Source organism: Aspergillus neoniger (genome assembly GCF_003184625.1).
Source record: "Aspergillus neoniger CBS 115656 unplaced genomic scaffold BO87scaffold_17, whole genome shotgun sequence".
Classification (NCBI taxonomy): domain Eukaryota; kingdom Fungi; phylum Ascomycota; class Eurotiomycetes; order Eurotiales; family Aspergillaceae; genus Aspergillus; species Aspergillus neoniger.
In genome coordinates, this window is record NW_020291145.1 from 240731 (window position 1) to 261117 (window position 20387).

At 48.6% G+C, this 20387-nt stretch overlaps 10 protein-coding genes and 1 non-coding gene across 11 annotated transcripts; 6 read left to right on the forward strand and 5 right to left on the reverse strand.

Moving 5' to 3' along the window:
• Positions 1-674: 674 nt before the first annotated feature.
• BO87DRAFT_436529 (uncharacterized protein) lies at positions 675-1932 on the forward strand (the record flags this gene model as incomplete). The annotated part of the gene is made up of 3 exons (XM_025627822.1): positions 675-1153; positions 1227-1473; positions 1537-1932. 3 exons carry the CDS (start codon positions 675-677, stop codon positions 1711-1713), a joined length of 903 nt encoding a protein of 300 aa, XP_025479442.1. The 3' UTR covers positions 1714-1932.
• A 354-nt stretch (positions 1933-2286) lies between these two features.
• BO87DRAFT_416167 (cysteine synthase) lies at positions 2287-3117 on the reverse strand (the record flags this gene model as incomplete). Its single annotated transcript, XM_025626733.1, has 2 exons — positions 2287-2750; positions 3036-3117. The coding sequence occupies 2 exons, from the start codon at positions 3115-3117 to the stop codon at positions 2287-2289; spliced, it is 546 nt and encodes a 181-aa protein (XP_025479443.1).
• A 759-nt stretch (positions 3118-3876) lies between these two features.
• BO87DRAFT_386942 (uncharacterized protein) lies at positions 3877-4301 on the forward strand (the record flags this gene model as incomplete). Its single annotated transcript, XM_025624781.1, has 2 exons — positions 3877-4159; positions 4261-4301. The coding sequence occupies 2 exons, from the start codon at positions 3877-3879 to the stop codon at positions 4299-4301; spliced, it is 324 nt and encodes a 107-aa protein (XP_025479444.1).
• Positions 4302-4691: 390 nt separating this feature from the next.
• BO87DRAFT_416169 (LPS glycosyltransferase) lies at positions 4692-6168 on the reverse strand (the record flags this gene model as incomplete). Its single annotated transcript, XM_025626734.1, has 4 exons — positions 5866-6168; positions 5669-5812; positions 5536-5615; positions 4692-5487 (listed from the first exon to the last, which is right to left on the reverse strand). The coding sequence occupies exons 1-4, from the start codon at positions 6082-6084 to the stop codon at positions 4692-4694; spliced, it is 1239 nt and encodes a 412-aa protein (XP_025479445.1). The 5' UTR covers positions 6085-6168.
• A 591-nt stretch (positions 6169-6759) lies between these two features.
• On the forward strand, positions 6760-8850 carry BO87DRAFT_436535 (C6 zinc finger domain protein; the record flags this gene model as incomplete). The annotated part of the gene is made up of 5 exons (XM_025627823.1): positions 6760-6855; positions 6913-7028; positions 7160-7710; positions 7786-8461; positions 8542-8850. 5 exons carry the CDS (start codon positions 6760-6762, stop codon positions 8837-8839), a joined length of 1737 nt encoding a protein of 578 aa, XP_025479446.1. The 3' UTR covers positions 8840-8850.
• A 468-nt stretch (positions 8851-9318) lies between these two features.
• Positions 9319-11090, reverse strand: BO87DRAFT_386944 (glycoside hydrolase family 16 protein; the record flags this gene model as incomplete). Its single annotated transcript, XM_025624782.1, has 3 exons — positions 9319-9969; positions 10043-10302; positions 11060-11090. The coding sequence occupies 3 exons, from the start codon at positions 11088-11090 to the stop codon at positions 9319-9321; spliced, it is 942 nt and encodes a 313-aa protein (XP_025479447.1).
• A 27-nt stretch (positions 11091-11117) lies between these two features.
• Positions 11118-11188, forward strand: BO87DRAFT_t143. The gene has a single exon. It is a non-coding gene; the product is annotated as a tRNA-His (tRNA).
• Positions 11189-11718: 530 nt separating this feature from the next.
• On the reverse strand, positions 11719-13041 carry BO87DRAFT_308837 (phytanoyl-CoA dioxygenase; the record flags this gene model as incomplete). Its single annotated transcript, XM_025619442.1, has 5 exons — positions 11719-11945; positions 12002-12056; positions 12114-12463; positions 12512-12618; positions 12689-13041. The coding sequence occupies 5 exons, from the start codon at positions 13039-13041 to the stop codon at positions 11719-11721; spliced, it is 1092 nt and encodes a 363-aa protein (XP_025479448.1).
• An 810-nt stretch (positions 13042-13851) lies between these two features.
• On the reverse strand, positions 13852-14844 carry BO87DRAFT_436538 (uncharacterized protein; the record flags this gene model as incomplete). The annotated part of the gene is made up of 3 exons (XM_025627824.1): positions 13852-14255; positions 14323-14596; positions 14770-14844. The coding sequence occupies 3 exons, from the start codon at positions 14842-14844 to the stop codon at positions 13852-13854; spliced, it is 753 nt and encodes a 250-aa protein (XP_025479449.1).
• A 1770-nt stretch (positions 14845-16614) lies between these two features.
• On the forward strand, positions 16615-18323 carry BO87DRAFT_359412 (NAD(P)-dependent alcohol dehydrogenase). The gene is made up of 3 exons (XM_025621514.1): positions 16615-17376; positions 17436-17868; positions 17957-18323. Exons 1-3 carry the CDS (start codon positions 17094-17096, stop codon positions 18237-18239), a joined length of 999 nt encoding a protein of 332 aa, XP_025479450.1. The 5' UTR covers positions 16615-17093; the 3' UTR covers positions 18240-18323.
• Positions 18324-19213: 890 nt separating this feature from the next.
• On the forward strand, positions 19214-20132 carry BO87DRAFT_376806 (alpha/beta hydrolase). Its single transcript, XM_025623396.1, has one exon. It carries the CDS (start codon positions 19244-19246, stop codon positions 20036-20038), a length of 795 nt encoding a protein of 264 aa, XP_025479451.1. The 5' UTR covers positions 19214-19243; the 3' UTR covers positions 20039-20132.
• The last annotated feature ends 255 nt before the right edge of the window (positions 20133-20387 follow it).

Genomic DNA, 20387 nt, shown 5'->3' on the forward strand with positions numbered 1-20387 from the left:
GGGGCATTCACAAAATTCCCACGTGACTCCGCCTTATCTGCCTCTGAAAATGCACTTTGTCGCAAGGAATATATGAAAAACATTCAAAAGCATACCTCTCGTTAAGTGTACTTACTTGCTTTGAAACTATAATTCCAGTGGGTGTTATATCCACGCTTTCGGGAGGGACCATTAGCGTGCGGACCGCTCAATCACCCATACTAAGAGTTTGCAACAACTAAGGAGGGAGGGAGTAGAAGACTCAGCATAGAATGTGTAATATACTGATTTCCTAACCATTATCATTGCCGCAAACATAATTCAAATACAACTACTCGCACCATACTCCTGAATTAGAAAATTACAAAGGTACCAAAATTGTCCTGCCTAACGCGAGCATAGTATCCTAGCCATGCCATACCCTTCAGTTTCTCATCTGTAAATTTAGATTATTTTGTGACTATAAGAGCACACCAGTGCATCCGATACATTGTTAAAAGGGTAGAGGGTGTGCACAATGCCACTCATAGCACAATTCACGCAAGCATACAACGCAAAAAGTGACGAACACTCGCTTAGGATTCTAGCGTGAATACATTCACTTCACGCCAGATATACATGATGAAAAGCAACGCTAATCATCTCAGCATGATCTCTCACCCAATACCTACTGCACGTATCGCAAGCTGTCAATCATGCAGACCGATCAGCCACCCGAGATGCCACCCAACCCGAAGGATGAATCCCGCACCCTAAAAAGCATCAGAAAGATAATGGAGAAGCTAGAAGGTCGAAACGTCCTCAACTTCATATCCCCGTCTTTTTGCGATACAAACAACATAGTTTTGCTGCCCCTGGATCTCGAGGCCAAACACCATGGAAAGGGTAAATCTTCAACTACTCCCCTGCTCTTCGAACCTCTTCCAATCGAAGCTTTGCACACCTATCCCATCGACCCTCACCCCTACACCACAATAGACAAGCGTGAAGACTCCTGCTACACTATTAAAGACTACGCAACTATCAAGAAAGACTCGTGCGAGTCATATCCGCCCTTTCGCTTGAAAGAAATTGCCATCAAGCTAGAAAGATGGATCCATCTCGCTCCACGAACTCATCGCTACTATGCCGTGCCCGCTACTTTGACGCATATTGGGATCTGGTATCCGTCCATGTGAGTACTTTGTATTAACCCATGAATACATTCAAATAATTACATGGCTCTAATCTATTGATGAATACACCAGCACAACCGACAAATTGTACGCCCGGACATCCAACATTTATGACAAGCTCGGACAATATCTGTACACGGTGAATCGATTTTTCGAATGCATAGATGATAAGTACCCATATATCGTCATGATCACTCAACATTGGTGCCAAGAGCGATGTCCTGAGGACTCTATGATGCGATTTGAGCTGCTGGGCATACTTCAGACGATGCGCACCCGTCTGGAGCAAGATGAAATAGACTCGGAAGGGATGGTGCCTGTATGTTTCTCAGAACCCCTGTGATAAATGTTGAAAGTTGTTGATCACTGACACCGATATTAGGTCCTCATGGTTTCGTTTATGATACCCTCGCATGCTCGGATTCTGCAGGCACATATGCACAACGGGAAGTTGGTTGTGGCGCACAGCCGCATTTATAGCTTCGAAACTATGCGTGAGGCGCCGATGGATCTGTTCACAAGATGGCTGCTTTCGACTCCTGTTGGGTTTTTTAAATAAACTGAAACGGACTACCAGTACCCTTGAGTTGAATTGATGGATAAGAAGGACAAGTGGAAAGCGATGGTGGTAAATAGGAAAAGTTGAATGGGAACCGAGGAGGCCTATCTCGCAGAGATTCGGCAGTTGCTTGCAAGATCGGTCCTTCAGATTAGCTTGGTAATTTAGAGATGGAATATCAAACGTATCCAATAATATTGAAACATTAGCCGGTTTGCGTAAGTCTTTTTTTGTGTAGACGGTATACCGGTGCAGGTCAACCTTGCCCAATGGAAATAGAATTATGTGATACAAGCTAACATCCAAGAGGAATGTGCGCACACAAAGAGCCGATATAGAATCGGCAGACGGTCCATGATCACAAATCTAATTGGGTAACATCAAGAACTTCGAGGACAGCAAGACCAATAGTCGATTTAGAACACATGGTGGTCACTCATGTTTCCGGAGTGTCTGAACTCGGTGATTTCCTTTCATAAAACAGGCAGACACAAATAAAAATTTGTATTAGGGTGGCAGTAAAGCCTATAGTATCGTAAAGAGCAATTATTTAGTTATTGGGATTTCGCGACCTCAAGCATCCGCAAGGAGATTTCCGGTCATATACTTCAGGCCCGTATCCACAGCGACGGTAACCACCGTCTTACCCGGGCCCAGTTCTTTGACAAGAGCAATGGCCACGACAACATTAAACCCAGTCAAAGTTCCAACCAGTAAACCTTCCTCACGAGCTAACCGCCTGCACATAGCACGACCTTCTGCCTCTGAAATACCTCGTGCTTCATCATAAAGCTTAGAATCCAGATGTGGCGGCACGAAACCAATTCCTATTCCCTCGACGCTACGAGATCCAGTGCGCCCTTCAGTAGTGACAGGAGAAGCGGCCGGTTCGAGAACTACAACTCGCGTATCCGGCCACTTTGACTTCAGAACGCGTGAGACTCCCATGACCATGCCGGCACCTCCAACCGTACTGCAGAAGGCATCAATACCACCGGGGAACTGCGCTGCCAGTTCCTCCCGAAGTGTTTCATAACCTGGCAGGGCATCACCATTATTATGAGGCCAACATTGTGTTTTCTTCAGCCCATAGTCGAAAATCGACAAATCGATCTAACGTCTACCCCTCGTAACAATTGAATTATGTTCTGTTAACAAGAAAGCAGAACAGCGAGGGGTGTTTGCATTGTTTGCCGGTAGGAAAATACCAACGCTTGGCAAAGTCTTAGTGTGACTTGGCAATGGCGCCCGATCCCGCTTAGTCATACAGACCCGGGGCCGGTTCATGCCGAAATCGGAAGGCCAGGCCGAATCATCTCAACCGCGTGCATCTGAATCGGATATCAGCCACAACAACAATTCAGCGAGACTTCCCCAGGCCGCTGATCGACCCATAACGGTCATTATGACTCAATGAAGCGAGCCACGACTCTCTCAGCGCTGTGGCTGAGGCCATGATTTTCGTATGCCCCCGCTTGGCGCCTCATATTGAGGGCACTAGCCAGCCCTGTGCTGAGCAGGAGTGGGTCGAAGTACGTACGCTTTTTCATCCACTTGTGGCAACCCAAGCTCACCGTGACCATAGGGCTTTGGAGTGGACATTTGTCCAGACTTCACAAGACCTCGAATGTGTCTTGCGTGACTCGCATAGTAATGCAGTGAACGCGTACGGCCATGTCATCAAAGTTTCATGATGTCCATCTTCTCTGGATCGGGATCTTCCCCATTACCCCCTTACGGGGCGACGACGAGATCTGAGCCATGCTGCTCCTGGCTTAACCCATGGTACTATAGCATCGCAGGCGAATAGGGCGATGCCTTGAAGGTCCACTAGCGTCATAGTCCGATTAGCTCGGCGATAAATCCACATCGGCCATAGGCAACATCGTTTCCTTCGAAGGCTATGTCGTCAGATGCAATATCCGAACTGGGGAAAAGACCCCTCCATGAGCGTCATTTGCACCCAGAATTATCTCTTTTCCCTCTTCGCTGGATCGCAGACCCTATGTGGTCTCCACATCCCTAATGGCGCCTCCCAGGGGGCCACGAGTATAAGATCCCCCACGATCTCTCGCAGACCCTCACTCATTCTCAACAACATCTACAAGCCACACACTTTTATCAAACAAACACCTCAAACCTTTCTTCCTACAAACAATCAACATGGGTCTTTTCCACCACCACCACGAGAACCAGCACGGCCCTGGCGGCCATGAAGGCCCCCACGGCGGTCCTCAGGGCGGCCCTGGAGGTCCTGGCGGCCCTCACGGCGGTGGCCCTGGTGGTCCTCATGGCGGTCCCGGCGGTCCCGGCGGCCCTGGAGGATTCGGTGGTCCTCATGAAGGTCCTGGTGGCCACGGAGGCCCTCACGGCGGCGGCCACGGCGGCCCTGGTGGTCCCCACGGCGGTCCTGGCGGCCCCGGTGGCCCCGGTGGCCCTCACGGAGGTCCCGGCCGTTTCTAAAGCCCTGACGGACTACAACTCGAGGTACGCGATGATGCTCTATGGTCTTGTATTGAAAGGATTCAACTGACTGTTATCGAATAGTTCCGCAGATGATCGATCGTGCAACCATTCGAGCGAAGTGATATATTGCCTTAAGTCATGTTGGATATGATTGAAGTTTTTGTGTATATACCATGGTCGTGATATCATAATGATACGTACTCATTGAGATATGAGAAATTCTGGTGCGGTTATGGACGTAAATGAGGGGGGAGATGTCGTATGCATGTAGCATTGAGACCTGCGACACATGCTGGTATATATCACTTATCGTCACGGGAATACAGATGGCATGTTCAGGGATGCAAGAGCATGCATTATGGTTAAGAAGAACCAATGACCGCCATTATTGTTTGTCCTCTTTCACATGCGGCAAATAAATATTACCACAACAAGTAAATAGTGCCTCTATCTTTCTAGCAGAGTTTATATACTACGTATGGTCAAGGAACATTCTGAAAGATGTCAATGATCTATCCTACACTACTCAACACCATCTCCTCATAATCCAACACATGCAACCCCCCCTCAATCCTCCTCACCTTCCTAAGATCCAACTTCGGCTTCATTACATCGTTAACATTGGACACCACCACCCTTCCCCCATCCAGCAAAGTCCCCAAATTAAACATAGTACTATAAACCAACCCCTGGAAACTCGCCCCCTCGAACGTCTTCTGCTCCCTCGGTCCATCATACTTATACTGGATATCCGACCCCTTCGAGGGTAGGCCCGCGCCCTTCCAGTTACCGAAAAGCGAAGGATGTGACGAAATACACCTCAAGTATCCGGTCTCGCATAATCTCCCCAACATGACATCGTACACGACACTCTGACCAGGCGGCATGCTCTCATCATCGGGTAAAACAGACAACGCTGCAAGTATCTTCTGTGCTGCGTTAAATGATACCGCATATGCGCTGGAGCAGACTGCCAAGGAGGTTTTGCAGATAATGCGGTTGTGTTTGATGTTGTCGACAAGTTCGTGGACGGCTGGGCCGGCCCAGTATTGTGGGAGGCCGTAGACGGGGATAGATGTTGGGTCATTCTTTAGTATGTAGAAAGGGGTTTTCTTTTGGCATTTTGTTCCGCAGTGGCCGAGCCAGAGGATGTCCCAGTCGTCCCCGTAAGGCGTGGTCTTGGGATGGTGTTCAGGTTGGAGGGCTTGGGTTCCCAGCGCGAACTCTTGTAGTTGGTTCTTTAGAGTCACGTCCCAGTCGACATCGTCTTCGAGTATTAGGGCACTAGTTATGCGCTCTGAGACGATGCTAATTGAAGTCAGTTTTGTGTCTGACTTTTGGTGGAGATGTGATTACCGTTGCATCGCGTTCAGGTGGGCTCGCCAGCTGCCGATTTCACCGGCTAGCATGCGAGGTCTATCGGGTTCGTCGTACCGCTGGAGAGAGCCTTAGTAGATAATATGAGACACAGTGGCCAAATGAATCTTACTGGAGGATAGGCCTTTGGGCTCATATCTTCAGAGGATACGCCATCAATCCAGTCCACGCGGAACTGCGTGACTGATGAGCCTAGTGTGATTGCATCCCGTTTATCAGGTCGACTGGGGAGATTGATGCAGAAGATCCTTTCGAACTACGTCTCGATTAGAACTCGGATATACTGTATGGTCTGGGATGAGAGCTCACCCCTAATGTTTCATTTGTGATTGTTGCCAGACTTAATCCGTCTGCTGAACGCAGCCCCTGCAACCCAGCATACCGTTCACCAGAACTTATCAATAATGTACCCCACAACACGAGAATAAACACAAGCGATAACCCCGCATAGAGCAATTTCCTTTGCCGATTCCTTTTGAATACTTGGATGCAAGGAGAGCTGGGTAGGTTCAATTTCAGCGCGCCCATAGTGAGCCGTCTGAGGACATGGCCGGAAGAGAGGGAGGTAAAGGAAGAAGGCGGCCTCCAACATCGATACCTCCGACCGAGGAGTTCCTTTCATACTGTGATCGCCAAACTGTGAAGCCTGCTAGCTAGGTGGGGATGAACTGATAGCCGGAAGCCTATCGTGATGGACTTGCATGACCGGCGCTTAATGAGGCGATTTCATTCGCCGAAACCCACCGCTAAGCATACATTACGCACCCCAAGCATCGAATGATCACATCCGGATGTTCCAAGCGGGGAATCATGCTGACACCATTCTGAACCATTGAAGGAAATGGCGGGCAAAGAAAGAGGAGAACCAGAGGCCTCAGCCTCGCATGCTTTTTCACATGACCCAGACTATTATCTCTACAGATATGGCAACAGGCTATATTATTGGGGATATTTGATCCCTCTAACTAACTTCATTGCGCAAATTGCTAAGTATTACTCATTGGAACCAGTTTTATATTGAGACTTGGGTGTTCATATTCTGCCCTAGGACAATCATGAAGCCTGTCACGTGCCAGACCATTGTGCGTCCGGCCACAGCGTCACGTGGCATATCGCGCACCTCGCTGGTCCAAGCTTCATGCTCGGTTCCACCTCGAAGACCCTTAATCTTTTTCTCATATTCATGAAAACATCAATGAGCTCATGTCCTCGGGTCAGGCAGGGATACTCCAGGTTGCGCCGGTGCAGAGGCGACGAGGCCGTCCAAACCGGGCGTGCGATGTTTGCCATGTTAGGAAGGTGAGAACACCCACCCTGGACCTAGACACATACAATCTAACCACACAACTATTTTAGATCGCCTGTGATCGGGCAACACCAAAGTGTGACTGGTGCGCCTGTCATGATCTACAATGTACCTTTTCCAGATCTAGCCCCGGGGGCTCTTCAAGGTGGGCAATATTAGCGCCCAAGTCGAATTAGACTAACCCTGTTGTCTTCGCCAGTATAAAGCAACAAGGTAGCAGACTTGAATGTATGTATTGCCCTTAATAAACTACCTCTTTACTTGCTGAGTAATTTTATCTAAATGAGGCCTCGCAAGCGCAAATCCTACAATCACGGCGTGGACTCCGGCCGTTGGCTACAATGACCCGTTTGCGGGCCGCCACTGGGGGAATGTATGCACGTTCGATGGCACGCCCATTTTCTCGGCAAGCGGCTTGCAATGGATAACCGTATGTACTGGGAGAGAGCTTACAGTCGCTCATTATCCAATCTCCGAGGCTCCCAGGTGGCTAGACTCTGCTGATCCACCGTCTCTACTGCCTGACCAGAACCACTTTTACGTAGAGATCCAGAAGTATCAAGCTTCTGAATTCAGCCTTTTCTTCCCCATCCTTGACCCCTCGCTGGTAACTCACACTATTCAAGCAGCATATTATGGACAGCTATCAACAGGATCGCCTTGTTTGAGCTGCGCCAGGGCCGCGATATTTGCTTTTTGCTCGCTTGCGTTATCTGTGGTGCATGGGGACGAGGACGGTGCGCTGAAGTCAAGCGTTAGAAATGCTCGTGAGGCATATCGCCTTGTTCCAGAAATTATCAAGGGAGCTGCAACACTGGATGGGCTGCAGGCTATTCTCATGCTTATGAGTCCACCTTTCTAACATAATGTCCAACGGAGATTAACTCTAAACCCCCAGTCTTTGTGTTGCCAGGGGCTTGCAGCAGACTTTTCAACCATCGATCACCTACTGACAACGGTGGCCCGGTTGATATACCAACTAAGGCTGAATTTATCTCCTGATCATGCGGGAGCTACCCCTCTAGCCGTCAATATCCACGCACGACGTTTATTCCGCATAGCCTACGTTTGTGACAAAGGCTTGACCCTGCTAACTGGCCTTCCCCCACGACTCGAAGACTCTGAATGTGATCCAGCGCCTTCCCTCTTCGAAAACTCCAATGACCCTGCAAGCATCACAAATGCTTACCTTGACGCATACGTCTGCCTGGCGCGCATCCAGTCTTGCATTTACCGCGGGCTATACTCCCCTGAGGCCCTACGACAGTCAAATACAGATCTCTTCCGAACAATCCGGAACCTAGATCAGGACTTGGAGAAGTGGAAGGATAGCTTACCGCTACCAAATCGACCCACGCTGATACCCGCTGAACATGACCTGGTGCTTCAAAACACCGATATGCGGTTCTCGGTCTTTCATTTGCAATACCACCATTGCTTGCTTATGATTCACCAAGCCAGCAGCAGGTGCGCCTCGTGGATCGGGAATCAAGATACTCAAAATACTTCTTCGAGCCTTGCGATCTCCGTGACCGCGAGTCGAGCCTTTCTCCGGACATTTGTCTTCCACCGTGTGGAGCTGGGTCCGCAGAACCTTCTGTGTGTTTTTCCCTGTCATTTAGTCTCCTGCCTTTGGCCAAATGACCTACGCCAATTGGTATGCTAACATCCAATACCAGTTTCTGTCTAACCTACTTCATCCAAACCGCCATAAATCTATTTTGCAATGTCCTCTCACACCCCCTTCATCCCGAAACCAATGAAGACATGAACATCATGGGTCTAATTTCGGATCTCATTGCTGCTAAGAAGAGAGCAAGGGACCCTGTATGCTACGTTGGGAAGATCACCTTTGCGCAGGAGTTTATCCTTGAGCTGAAGCGGCTTGCTCGGTGTGCTGTCGATAGGGCAACTGCAGCTCGACAAGCAAGTATGACTAGGAACTACGCTTATTATTACTCATCTACATTTCTATGATATATCAGGTGTGGCTTATGTTCATGAGCTACACCCTGCCATGATTCCCGTGTTGGAAAGAGGTTCTTGACTGATGTATAGTGTGAAAATGTATAAGAATCCACACCGTCCATCACAGACAAAACTATAACAAGACTTGTTGGGCTGGCCGCCCGACAGGCAATAATGGATTTCCAGGGGATATGGTGCCGATGAGCTCTGGAGAATATCCTGGACTCCTGTAGATTCAGAAAATCAAATAATGTGCTGTGCAAAACTCCTGCTTCGTTATTAAGTATCCTGCCATAAACTTGGAGTTATGACGCAAATCTAAGCATCCGTGAAGCAGAGCGAGACTTCCATCACCACTTTTTATATAGTACAGCTATGACCAGTCCTTTGCAAGTTCCTCATCTATCATCTACCAGCTATTCATGACATCATATATCGTCCAGGTATACCAGGCGCGGTAAAGCTCCGTATCAAGGCTGCTATTACCTTTATATTGCCAGAACCCTCGGGGCAAGAAATAATATGCACAAGCCCCAAATCGACACCGAAAATCCCAGCACCGGGACGTTTAACTGGGCGCAACCCGGCCTCGACGTTCCAGCCCACTGAATCGAAGCAGTCGCAGGCGCAACACCCGCCGTTGTAGTAGATCCGGACCCGGAGCCAGAGGCATCAGCAGAAGCCGGCAGACTCGACACCTTTCCCCCCTGCATCACAATACTCTCAAAGTCGCCACTCTTGTCACTATACGTATAGCTCTCCGCCGGATAATAATTAACGATATCCACACTTCTCACAACCATAGTAAACGGCGCCTGAGAGTAATCAGTCTCCCCACCCGCCCAATCAATCGTTCCCTGGTTATTATCCGGATCGCCACCAGCCCAAATCCCAATTCTGACCTGCATGGGTGTCTGCGGGTAGCGGGTTCCGTTCGCGGCGTCGGAGTAGGAAAGTGTGCGCGTGGCCGTGCCGTCGATGCTCCACGTCAGGGCTGCAGGGGTCCAAGTTAGGGTGTAGTTGTGAAAGGTAGATTGAGGGTCGTCGATGGGCTCCCAGGTCCAGCGGTTGGAGGTGGAGGAGTCGCCTTTGCCGAAGTAGTCGGTTTGGAGTTTGGTTGTGTAGCTTCCTAGGACTTCCTGATTCGCAGGAGAAGGTATTCATTTAGCTGAGGGTGTCCTGGGTACAAAGTGTGGTGGTGGTGGTGTTTACCCAGTCGACTTCGTCGAGATCATCTGACTCTAGAACGATACTGCTGATTATGCCCGTGCCGGCGGAAGCTTTCATAACGATGCTGATCTCACCGAAGAAGATGTAATATGGCGTTTCAATTTTGGGTGCATCACCCTGCTTGTTGATTGTGAGTTCGACGCCCTCGGAGCTGATAGTTGGGTTGCCTGAGAGAGTCGTCAATTCTGCGAGTGTTGATGAGCTCTCGACGAAGTTGTAGTGTAGTGTGCTTTGCGTTGAGCCTGTGTCGGACGATTAGGTCTTTTCTAGAGGGTTGCAGTTGGTGTAGGTCTGTGCAAGGGTATAGGGGAGTGTGGAAAGAAGCGTAGTGGTATATTTCAGTAATGGTGACATTTTAGGAAGCGGTGAGCCCCGATTGAACTATTGATCTTTGAGGGACTAGTATGGATACTTTGTGAGTAAGTTTCTTGTTGAATTTCTGATGAAGAGGAAGTTATATGTTGTGCTATACTCATGGCCGAGTGTAAAATATATATTCCCCAGTAACATGGTGCTTTAGTACTCCGTATAATCTCGCCAACTTGATGCAACAACACCACAGCTTCAATGCCCTGCCCCCAGCCTCCCAATAAATCTCATTCAATCATGATTCTCGAGATGCAGCTTGTGGGTTGCTTTTAGTGCTTTCAGATCCAAGTGTAGTCAGGTCATTGTGGTGGACACTATGAAGCACAAAACGGGCTAACTAGATTATCCCGCTTTGTCATGGCGTTGTGGGGATTGATTTAAATTTGGCGAATAACAGCCCGAGAAAAATATAATTTTCCAATTAGTCAGAATGTTATACAGAGTATGTTCCTAAAATTCAGTCGTAAAGTCCTTAAGAACTTAAAGTGAGCGAACCACGAATGGAGTTAATGAAGCCAAACATAAGACAGCGATCCAATGCAAAAGCGGCCGCTCCAGCCCATGTTAGCATGTAACTTGAACACTGGTCTACTGAAGATCACCTCAACCTCGGCCCAATAACCAACCCACCTCTATAACCACTTTGCCCCACATCAATCATTTTTGGTGAACGACTTTCACAACAACAGGTGCTGTGGTCTAGTGGTATGACGTCACGTTGTGGCCGTGCCAGCCCCGGTTCGATTCCGGGCAGCGCCAATACGAATAACTTTTTTTTGGCGAGTGTTGTCTTTTCCTAGCTAAATTTGAAGAGATGTCTTGTAATAGGAGCCCCCATCCATATCTATACAGAGTATAGGTTCAAATTTTGCCGCTGCCACAAGTTCTTGTAGTGGAGAAGACAAACTTGAATATAAATTCATATATCTAGTCAAGAAAGAAAAAATGGAAAAGCCATTATAAATTCATGATATCTCGAATGACGGTTTTTATTCATACCTTTGTCTACTGCTTTCTAGATATTGAATTTCATGCTGAATATCTACAGATATTTGGGATACTATTCTGCAGTCCAGGGTAACTACCCGGGGAATGAATAATGTCCAATTCTTTACCTGTTATGCTGCACGTTGAGCAGCAGCTGTCCCTTATATCGGTCATCTACTCTTCCCAAGTATCTGATATGTGACCGTCGTACATGACGAATGCATGTGCATTCGATTGCAGTCTATATGAAAGTAACAGCTATGACTCACTAACCAAAACAGCCTCTGGTCCTGTGAAACCCTTCAGTATAGTTCCAGCCCAATCAGTTCCCTCGCCCGCTTCGAAAGCACCGGGCTTTGTAACGGCCTCTTGATGGCCGCTTCGTAGGTAGGATGATCTGCCGGTGGCAGGTACTCCCTGACCCGAAAATCAGCCGGATCATGTGTTGTATTCTGCTTCGTTTCGAACGCCTGCAGGCGCACCTTTTTCGCCTCCTCTGAGATGGCGGCGGCTGGCTTGTAGCAGACATCTTAGTTTAGATAGTTAGTATTTTTATGCTAGCATGGGATGAAGAGTCGGGCCTACAGGCAGCGAAGCGGTCATTGACAGAAGAAGGAGCAGCGCCGTAATGAATAGTGCGCTAGTGCGCTGTTAGCCAACTAGAAACTCAAGATATCTTAGGAATAGGAGCACGCACTGAGTCCCAGAGTAGCAGATCGCCAGGCTCTGCGCACACCTTGGTCCATTTGCATCCTCTAGCCTCAAGCCACTGGCATATCTCCTCGTCAACACTCTGATAGGCCCACGTGCTCCATCCTTTTTCACCCTTCTTGTGGTCAAAGTGTTGCCACAACTCAGTGTAGCAAGCGCTTGACCCTTCAAACACCATCAGCCCGCCATCCTCGGGCCCATTGGGGAGCAGATTCACAATTCCTTGGACGGTGTCGAACTTGTTGTTAAAGGGGGACTGGTCGACATGCGCCCACGGCGCGAAAATAGGATCTGTCTTGGGACGTTCCTTTTCGGGCAAGGAAAGGTTTAGCCCGTCTGCACAGTCAGTACTGGTCATCATGAGGAAAACATGGCAGAATATACCAAATGAGACTAGTAGCTCGCGGGTGCCCCAGATTTGCTCCCATTTCTCCACAAGCCCCGGCTCTGACTTCAAATCCCACACGAACTGCTCGTGGCCGACGCCGTACCTATGCTCGCGGCAGTGTTACTGCTGCCGCTGCCTATTACAGTGCACGATAGCAAATAATGGGGACAAACCTGCTGTAAAGCCCCCCGTGAGTGTGCCAGGGGAGATTTGCTGCCTTGCGGGTGGACGGGTCCTTGCGGTCGAACCCCAGGTCCCAGCTTTCAAGCCATTCGTAGGCCTTATTGGCATACGCCAGCGCGCGGTCCCTTGGTAGGGCGCCGCGGACAACCGTCCAACCCTTTATGTGCAGCTCGACCAGCCAATCGGGATGCTGTAGCAAGCGTGGTGAGCTGAATGCATGGATATAAGCAAGGATAGCGGGGTGGTAACGAACCTTTTCGGCATCCCCGTCAACAGCCGCGAGCCGGACGGTAGGGCGAATCTTAGTCTGCGTGCTGACGGTAGTTTCGATGGAAGTAGGCATAGCTGATATTGGAAGTGGCTGATGGTGATTAAATCTTGATTGTTGGGGATATGGATACGTATGAGGAGGGGAGGTGGGGTAAGGTGACACTTAGCTAGTGTACTGACGTGATCGAAGCTCGATTATGGCGGGCCAGTCACGCCATAGTATCTTATCTACTTAGCCTCAACTCTAGTTATAGCCAGATATCCTTTCATCGCATGCCGTATCATGACCGTTAGTCTTTCTATTGTATCCTCATACCTAAGATAATAACAAGACAGCTTAAAAATTGCTATGGAGAGAGCATTGAACCGTACAGTTCTGTTGTAGCTTTCGCAGTCCTCTATCTATATCGCCTGACATTTCTGAGAGTCACTAACGATGCGGTCAGCAGCCGAGTCATAGTGCTTCAGCGTTAGGGTTGATGGCAGAATTTAACAGATGGCTTAATAGGTCGTGTGGCAACATATCCGCACCATGGCGGACTTACTAAGTAGTATTTTGTGTGGTGACGGAGCCCACAGACTATTCAGCATTTTAAAATGCTCAGAGACATGTTCAGAACCTACAGTCTCTAGAGTCTGGTCGAAGGCAGAGTTGGGATAAAGCTCCTATATATTTCCCTTGGCAGTTTCTCACGAGCGAAATATGTGCATAAATCCACATGCTCAATTGGAATGCAATACCGGACCCCCTAAGCATCCCCCAAGCATCCCCCAAGCATCAAAAATATGGATATCGTTTCCTCTTTTCCCTTCATTCTATTCAACCGTACATCGACATCAAAATCCCACCTGTATCCGACGGGACTCAAGTAAAGCCATCAAGCTAACCACTAGCTTTCCTGCCAACCACCGTAAGCCGAGTAAAGGCCCAGTACGCTCCTCCATGTGTTTCCTCCAAAGCCTCGGGTATAAGCCGCGAAAATTTCTTACTTAGAGCCGAATTCTGTGTTGTGCGGGCGAGCATTTCAGGAACAATAAGATTGCATTCATGCTTTGCTACGGCCATATACGGTGGGGCATCTTTGACGTCGCTTTGCACCTCTTCAAGCTTTGCCTGCTGAAAGAAAAAGGGAATCTCGGGAATCCAATGAGGAGTAGTACGATCATCCGCCCCCCTGCCTAAGCGCATGAGTTCCTTAAGGGCGTCGTCTTTGCAGTCCGGTCTGGTCTTCTCGATCCGATACGAAAGGGCATCTATTTCGGCCCATTGAAGGTAGCCACCAGGTCCTGTGCGATAATAAGCACGCAATAGAACGTTGGGGGCGGGGCCCAAGGATAAATATTGGGTGCATACTCAATAGCTGTGAAACGTTCCCGATGACCTTTTCAGCCTCCAAGTCCCTTATTACGAAGGAAAAGTTCCGAACGTGAACGATATCGTAGACACCACGGAGGTGATTAGGCGTGTCGGATAGTATGTCATATGATTGTAGAGTCATGTTCGAAGGAAGGCATTCATTTGGGGGGAGAGCGCTGAAGGATATATCAAGGCCATCTAGGGATACGGTGCTCGGAAGTCGACGAGATAGATCTGTCAACCAGATTCTGGTTGGAGCGTTAGCAGTAAGCTAGTTCTTTTGTCTTTCTGCATGTTTTACCACCTACCCAGTGCCAGTGCCAACGTCGGCAATTCTCAAGTTTGGGTTGCTTGTAGGGATGGAAGGGTGGATATGGTAGCCGAACAGTTCGGTCCACAGATAATGTTGGAGGTTGATGCTGCGATTTCAGTTAGCAGTTGTACATCGAATATATTGAGCAAAACGTCCCGGTTGTCATCATGGAAATCACGAGTGAAAACGTATTCGGGCTTAGTCATGATGTAATTGAGAATCGATCTAGTAATAAAGCTTTTGGATGTCTATTAGTTTTTCCGCGGAAAGCATTAGGGCTTTTATGTGCTACAAATTGAGTATCGCAGACGTATGCTTTCATTGATGAAGATGAGGCACTCTATATTAGAGGAAACAGCGTAGATGATACGTCATTATTTGAATTAGTTGAATCATTACCGTAGAAATAATGAGGAATATAGCGACGAAGGGTACCATGATAAATTATTGTCCTTGAACCTGAATCACAAAACTGGGCGACGGTCGAACTGCCATCAAGTCAATTAGCTGCAAGACAAGAAATCAATAAACTATGTCATCCTACACCCAAACAAAGGGCATAGGGCCGAGCTGGCGTAACTAGGTGCAATATTGACTAGCAAAGCTGTCAGAAGCACGGCGCGCTTTCCCTAGAGCAGGGGGTGAGACAACCAGGAAATGATAAGGTTCGGGTATGATCCGGTGGCTTGGAGTTCAGGTATGCGAACCCTGATGGAGATATATGGATACGACGTGGTAGGCTGTCGGAACCATGGTTGACGTGGAGAGAAAGAAACAGGAATAGGGAAGTTCAGGGGAAATTGAGGAGCAGGGTTAAAAGAAGAAGTTACGCGCACCAGGACGAGTGGTAATTCAACAGTCGACGAGTAATCAATTACCCGCACCTGGAGATGATGTATATCTAAGGTCTAATTTATCTTTAATAACCATCCTAGAAATGTATACAGGCTTTGGTCTATCGTATAAAACTATTCATGAAACGACCTTTGATCTCTGAATAAACAGATTCATTGGAGAAGTATCTTATCAAGATGATCGGAGCCGATCAAGTGGGCCTAGTCCTGCAATTAGCACATACTCTGTAAGGTAGGCTATGGTGTGGACTCCACATCCCAGATTGCATCAAGCAAGTCAGTTCATGTCTAGCAATACATCATTCGTGGCGGTCTCTCCGAGAAACTCCTTCAGGAGCAGAATTGTGACGAATTGACGGTTTTAGACCTAATGAGCAAGCCTTTTTCACAGAAGCGCCAATGCCTATACCAAATAGTCGCCATCTGTTAGAAAGATTCATGACCGGGTGATGAACACGTTTGTCATGTCTCTAGGTATTGTACGTCGTAGTTGGTGTAGCTAATGAATTTATTTGGAGGCTACACTTGTGGACGATTGTTTGACAACATCTGCCTTATAATCATTGTCTCAGCTTCTTTCACTGCTGGAAGGACGATCAGCCTTAGTCGCTAATCCTTTTCATGACAGACTTGCGGTGAGTAGGGCCGTTCAGATCCAACCAGTCAACATGACTGATGCAAGCCATGACCACACAGCCTCACTCATTTTCAGACTAACGATAACGAGTCTCGGGTGAAGGCAAAGCATGACCGCAACAGCTAATCCCGGCAAGTGACAAATGTTAACGCAGGAGGCTTCCAGTTCCCACAATGGTGTACGTTAGCGGCAACGGCCTTAATATGCCGACCCCATGGCTCTATGACGTGCAGAGTCCTTAGTGGCCCACGTGAGTAGCTCAAGAAATTCCATGTAGCAAACTTTTGCGAATAATTTGCTGGATCATACCACGTGTGAAAATTTGACCCTGGAGTTCGAAAGCCGGAATAAGGGATCGACAACGTCTCGGGAAGGCGATAGAACAACCTCGGCACGGCAGCGAGTGGATCCGTAGCGCCATAAAAGTCCTTCTCGAATTCTTCTCTTTCTCGGCCCGTTGTCGGGACCGATTCGAATAGAGTCATGAAAAACCTTATCTCAAACCAAAAGCTACCATTTACTTTGCCAACGGTATCTTGGCACTCAGGGTGAACCAGAGAGATATGATACAGATAACGCATAAATGCAAATAACTCTGCGAGGCGCGAGAGGAAAGTCCCTGCGGTCTCGTGTGCGACATGCGGACTTCGTTCGGAAAATCTGCGGTTGGGAGGTGGATCTGGTGGACCAAACTTGCCGTTACGCTCCTTGAATTGCACTCCACAGAAGCCGACGTGAAGTTTTCTTCACTTGTTCCCTGGGTTTCCACAGGATAACGTTACTCAAATGGCAGCAACGCCGTGAGCCGTTTCGGTTTGCTCGGACCAGTCCCTAACAATAATGTATGATCAGGATCGCAGAGACGGGGCGTTTATAAAGACTGGGTAGACCATTTTTTCGTTAGGATCCATCCATCTCTCTTTTCTTCTAGATACCCCTCACATTATTCAAAATCTTACCAACCATGAGCGTTACGTACGACGTGTTCCGTGGCTCTGCCGAGGGCCGCATTGTCGCTGACAAGGCTTCGTCCACCCTTGGACACAACGAGGTCTTCATTGAGACCACACACTCTGGTCTTTGCGGCACAGATGAGCACTACCTCAAGACCAACCAGGTGCTCGGTCACGAGGGTATCGGAATCGTCAAGTCTCTTGGCCCCGGTGTTACCTCCGTGAAGGTTGGAGACCGTGTTGGATTCGGATACACCCACAGCATCTGCACTTCCTGTGACAACTGCGCTACTGGTACTTCCCCTTCATGTATGACACATGAATCATTATGCAGGCTAACCCATTCGAACTAGGCTGGGATCAGTACTGCGAGAACCAGAAGCAGTACGGTTTTCACGACTTCGACAACGGAACCTTCAGCTACGGTGCTGTCTGGGACGCCAACTGCGTCTACCCCATTCCCGATGGCTATGACTCCGCGTATGCTGCTCCTCTCATGTGCGCTGGTGCTACTGTCTGGACCGTCCTGAGCGAGTATGGCATTCGCTCGACTGACCGCGTCGCCGTCATGGGTATTGGTGGACTTGGTCACGTTGCTATCAAGCTGGCTGCTGCCATGGGCTGCCACGTCGTTGTCCTTTCCAGCTCCGAGACCAAGCGCCAGGAAGCTATGGACTTTGGTGCTTCTGAGTTCCACGTTTTCAAGTCCGGTGATGCCGTTCCTGAGGGCTTCAAGCCCGTCAAGCACCTCTTGCTTTGCGGCAATGCTGGTGTTGATTACCCTTCGTACGTTGGCTTCCACACCCCCGCACCCCCCAATCGCTCTCGCCTTTGCATAGTAGCTTGTTCGTGCATATAGCTAACATAAATACAGTCTCATTCCCCTGATGGCCACCCACGGTAGCATCTACCCTCTGACTGTGGCTTTCGAGCCTGCTAAGGTGCCCATGCTCGGCCTCGTGTGGAGGGGTGTCCGCATCCAGGGTTCCCTGGTTGCTTCCCGCCAGAGCATCCGCAGCCTTCTCGAGTTCGCTGCCAGGAAGAAGATCTACCCCACCATCATGACCTTCCCCTTGAACAAGGAGGGTATTGAGGAGGCCATGCAGACCCTGCGCGAGGGCAAGATGAGATACCGTGGTGTGCTGGTTCGCCAGTAGACACGATCACGATCTCTTTTCCTTTTTTATTGTTGCAACCTGTAGTATTAGTCACGATGATGATAATGTTGAGATAGAATAAATAGATAGAGTCCTAATCGTATGATGATGCCCGATCAGGAATGCCCGTTACACATCCGGTTCCTCCCACTTAGATGCCTCAGGTTAGCACCAGCTTCGGACAATCACCGAGCCGAAAGACAAACAGTGCAAATGTTGTTGTATCACGTTCCATCGTCTAGCAGCAAGTCACATGACTCGTCATCACTGCCCAAGATTATATATATATAAACCAGGATAATTCTCACATTCAAAAGTGAATGCCTTTCATGAGTTAGGTCTAGAACGATATATAAAATAATATCCCTATCTCCATTTGCTGTGCCGCTATGTAGTGACATATAAATAGCGATTGTGGGTCAGGGTGGCTGGGATCTACTGTTCACCTGTCACTCTTGTTTCGATTGGGGAACATCGGTATCCATAATTAATACCTTTATTTTGAATTGAATTGCAGTCCACTTAGACAATTAAGGGGAAAATATTATTCAAGGCATTGAAATCTGTAACCCGGGCGAAGGCACCACCTCTGATGGCAAATCACAGCTGATGATGGCCTGTCCGTTTCAATCATTGGCGTACCCAGGATACCTCTTGTATTTCATCCACCGCATATAGAGATATCTAACTATTTTGAATATAGGCATTCTCCGTAGTTGTGGCTCCATGCGTGGAATTACCCGACCTTTGAACGGCTAACAAGCCATGGTAAGCACTAATTTACCTAGGCTACTACTAGCTTACCACTAAGCGTAGCATTGAATCGTGGATGGATAGAGTCGAACTAACAGCTCACAGCCTTGCCTTACCATTCTTTGCCTCGTCTTCCTAAACTCTGCCCCACTCTTATGAACGCGAGTATAAGTATTTCCCCAAGAATTCTCAGCCCCTCTGCTCTTTCTAATCCCATCTCTTTCCATTCTTCTAGCTACTACACAACAGCCATGTCTGCCTCCAAGCCCGTAATCCTCCTCATCTCAGGAGGCTGGCACGTTCCCACCTCATATGACAAGCTCACCAACCTTCTCAAGTCATCCGGGCACGAAGTCCACGTCCCCGAGCTACCCTCAATGAACGGCGCGCGACCCCCAACAGCCGATCTAGAAACCGACACAACTGCTTTTCGCGAATACACATTGAACCTCGCCAACTCTGGCAAAAATGTCATTGTGATCTCCCATTCCTACGGTGGCCAGGTAGCTACCAACAGTCTTTCGGACCTAGCAATCTCAACTCGCAGCAAACAAGGCCTACCTGGTGGAGTACTTCATATTGTCTCACTGTCTTCCTTCACCGTTACCGAGGGGCGAAGCATGTTTGACATTGTGGACCAGTTCGGTCACGCGTCATTGATGCCCGTGGCATTCGATTTCGCGGAGGATGGAACGTGCGTGGACCGCGATCCTAAGGGTCTGCTTGTTACGCCTGGTCCGGATGAAGCTGAGTCCGAGGTAGAATGGTATTTGGGGACCCTTCAGCGGTGGAATGGCAAGTGCATGTACCAGCCTATTACTGCCGAGCGAGCTGCTTGGAGGGATATCCCTGTGGCAAGTGTCTTATCGACTAGGGATATGACTGTTCCTGTTGACTACCAGAGGTGGATGGTCGATGTGATGAAGAAGGAGGGGGCAGAGGTTGAGGCTTTTGAGCTGGATGCGGGCCATTCGGTTGATTTTAGTAAGGCGAAGGAAGTGTCTGAGATTGTGAATAGCGTGGTGGCTCGCTATGAGGGGAAGTGATATGATTACAATGTAGATAGCTACGAGGCTTACTCGGCTGATTGAAAAACATAGAGGGGCCTTTAATCGACGAGAAAGCTTTCTAATTTTATGATTTTTATGATCCACCTGAAAACTGTCCTGATGCGGCTGAATAGACGATAACCACGTTAGGCACCGAACCTTGACATTGCACTTGCGGGTGTGATATTCTGGCATCTCACGGTCCCTTCGACATCCCCATAACTCCCGCGAATAGTTACGTTCAAATCAGACTTTACCTCCATAGGCCGATTCGGTTACTCAAGTTGAGCCGGCCTGAATCGAGTTGCCCAATAACATATAATCAGGTGGAGCCCACCATCAGATT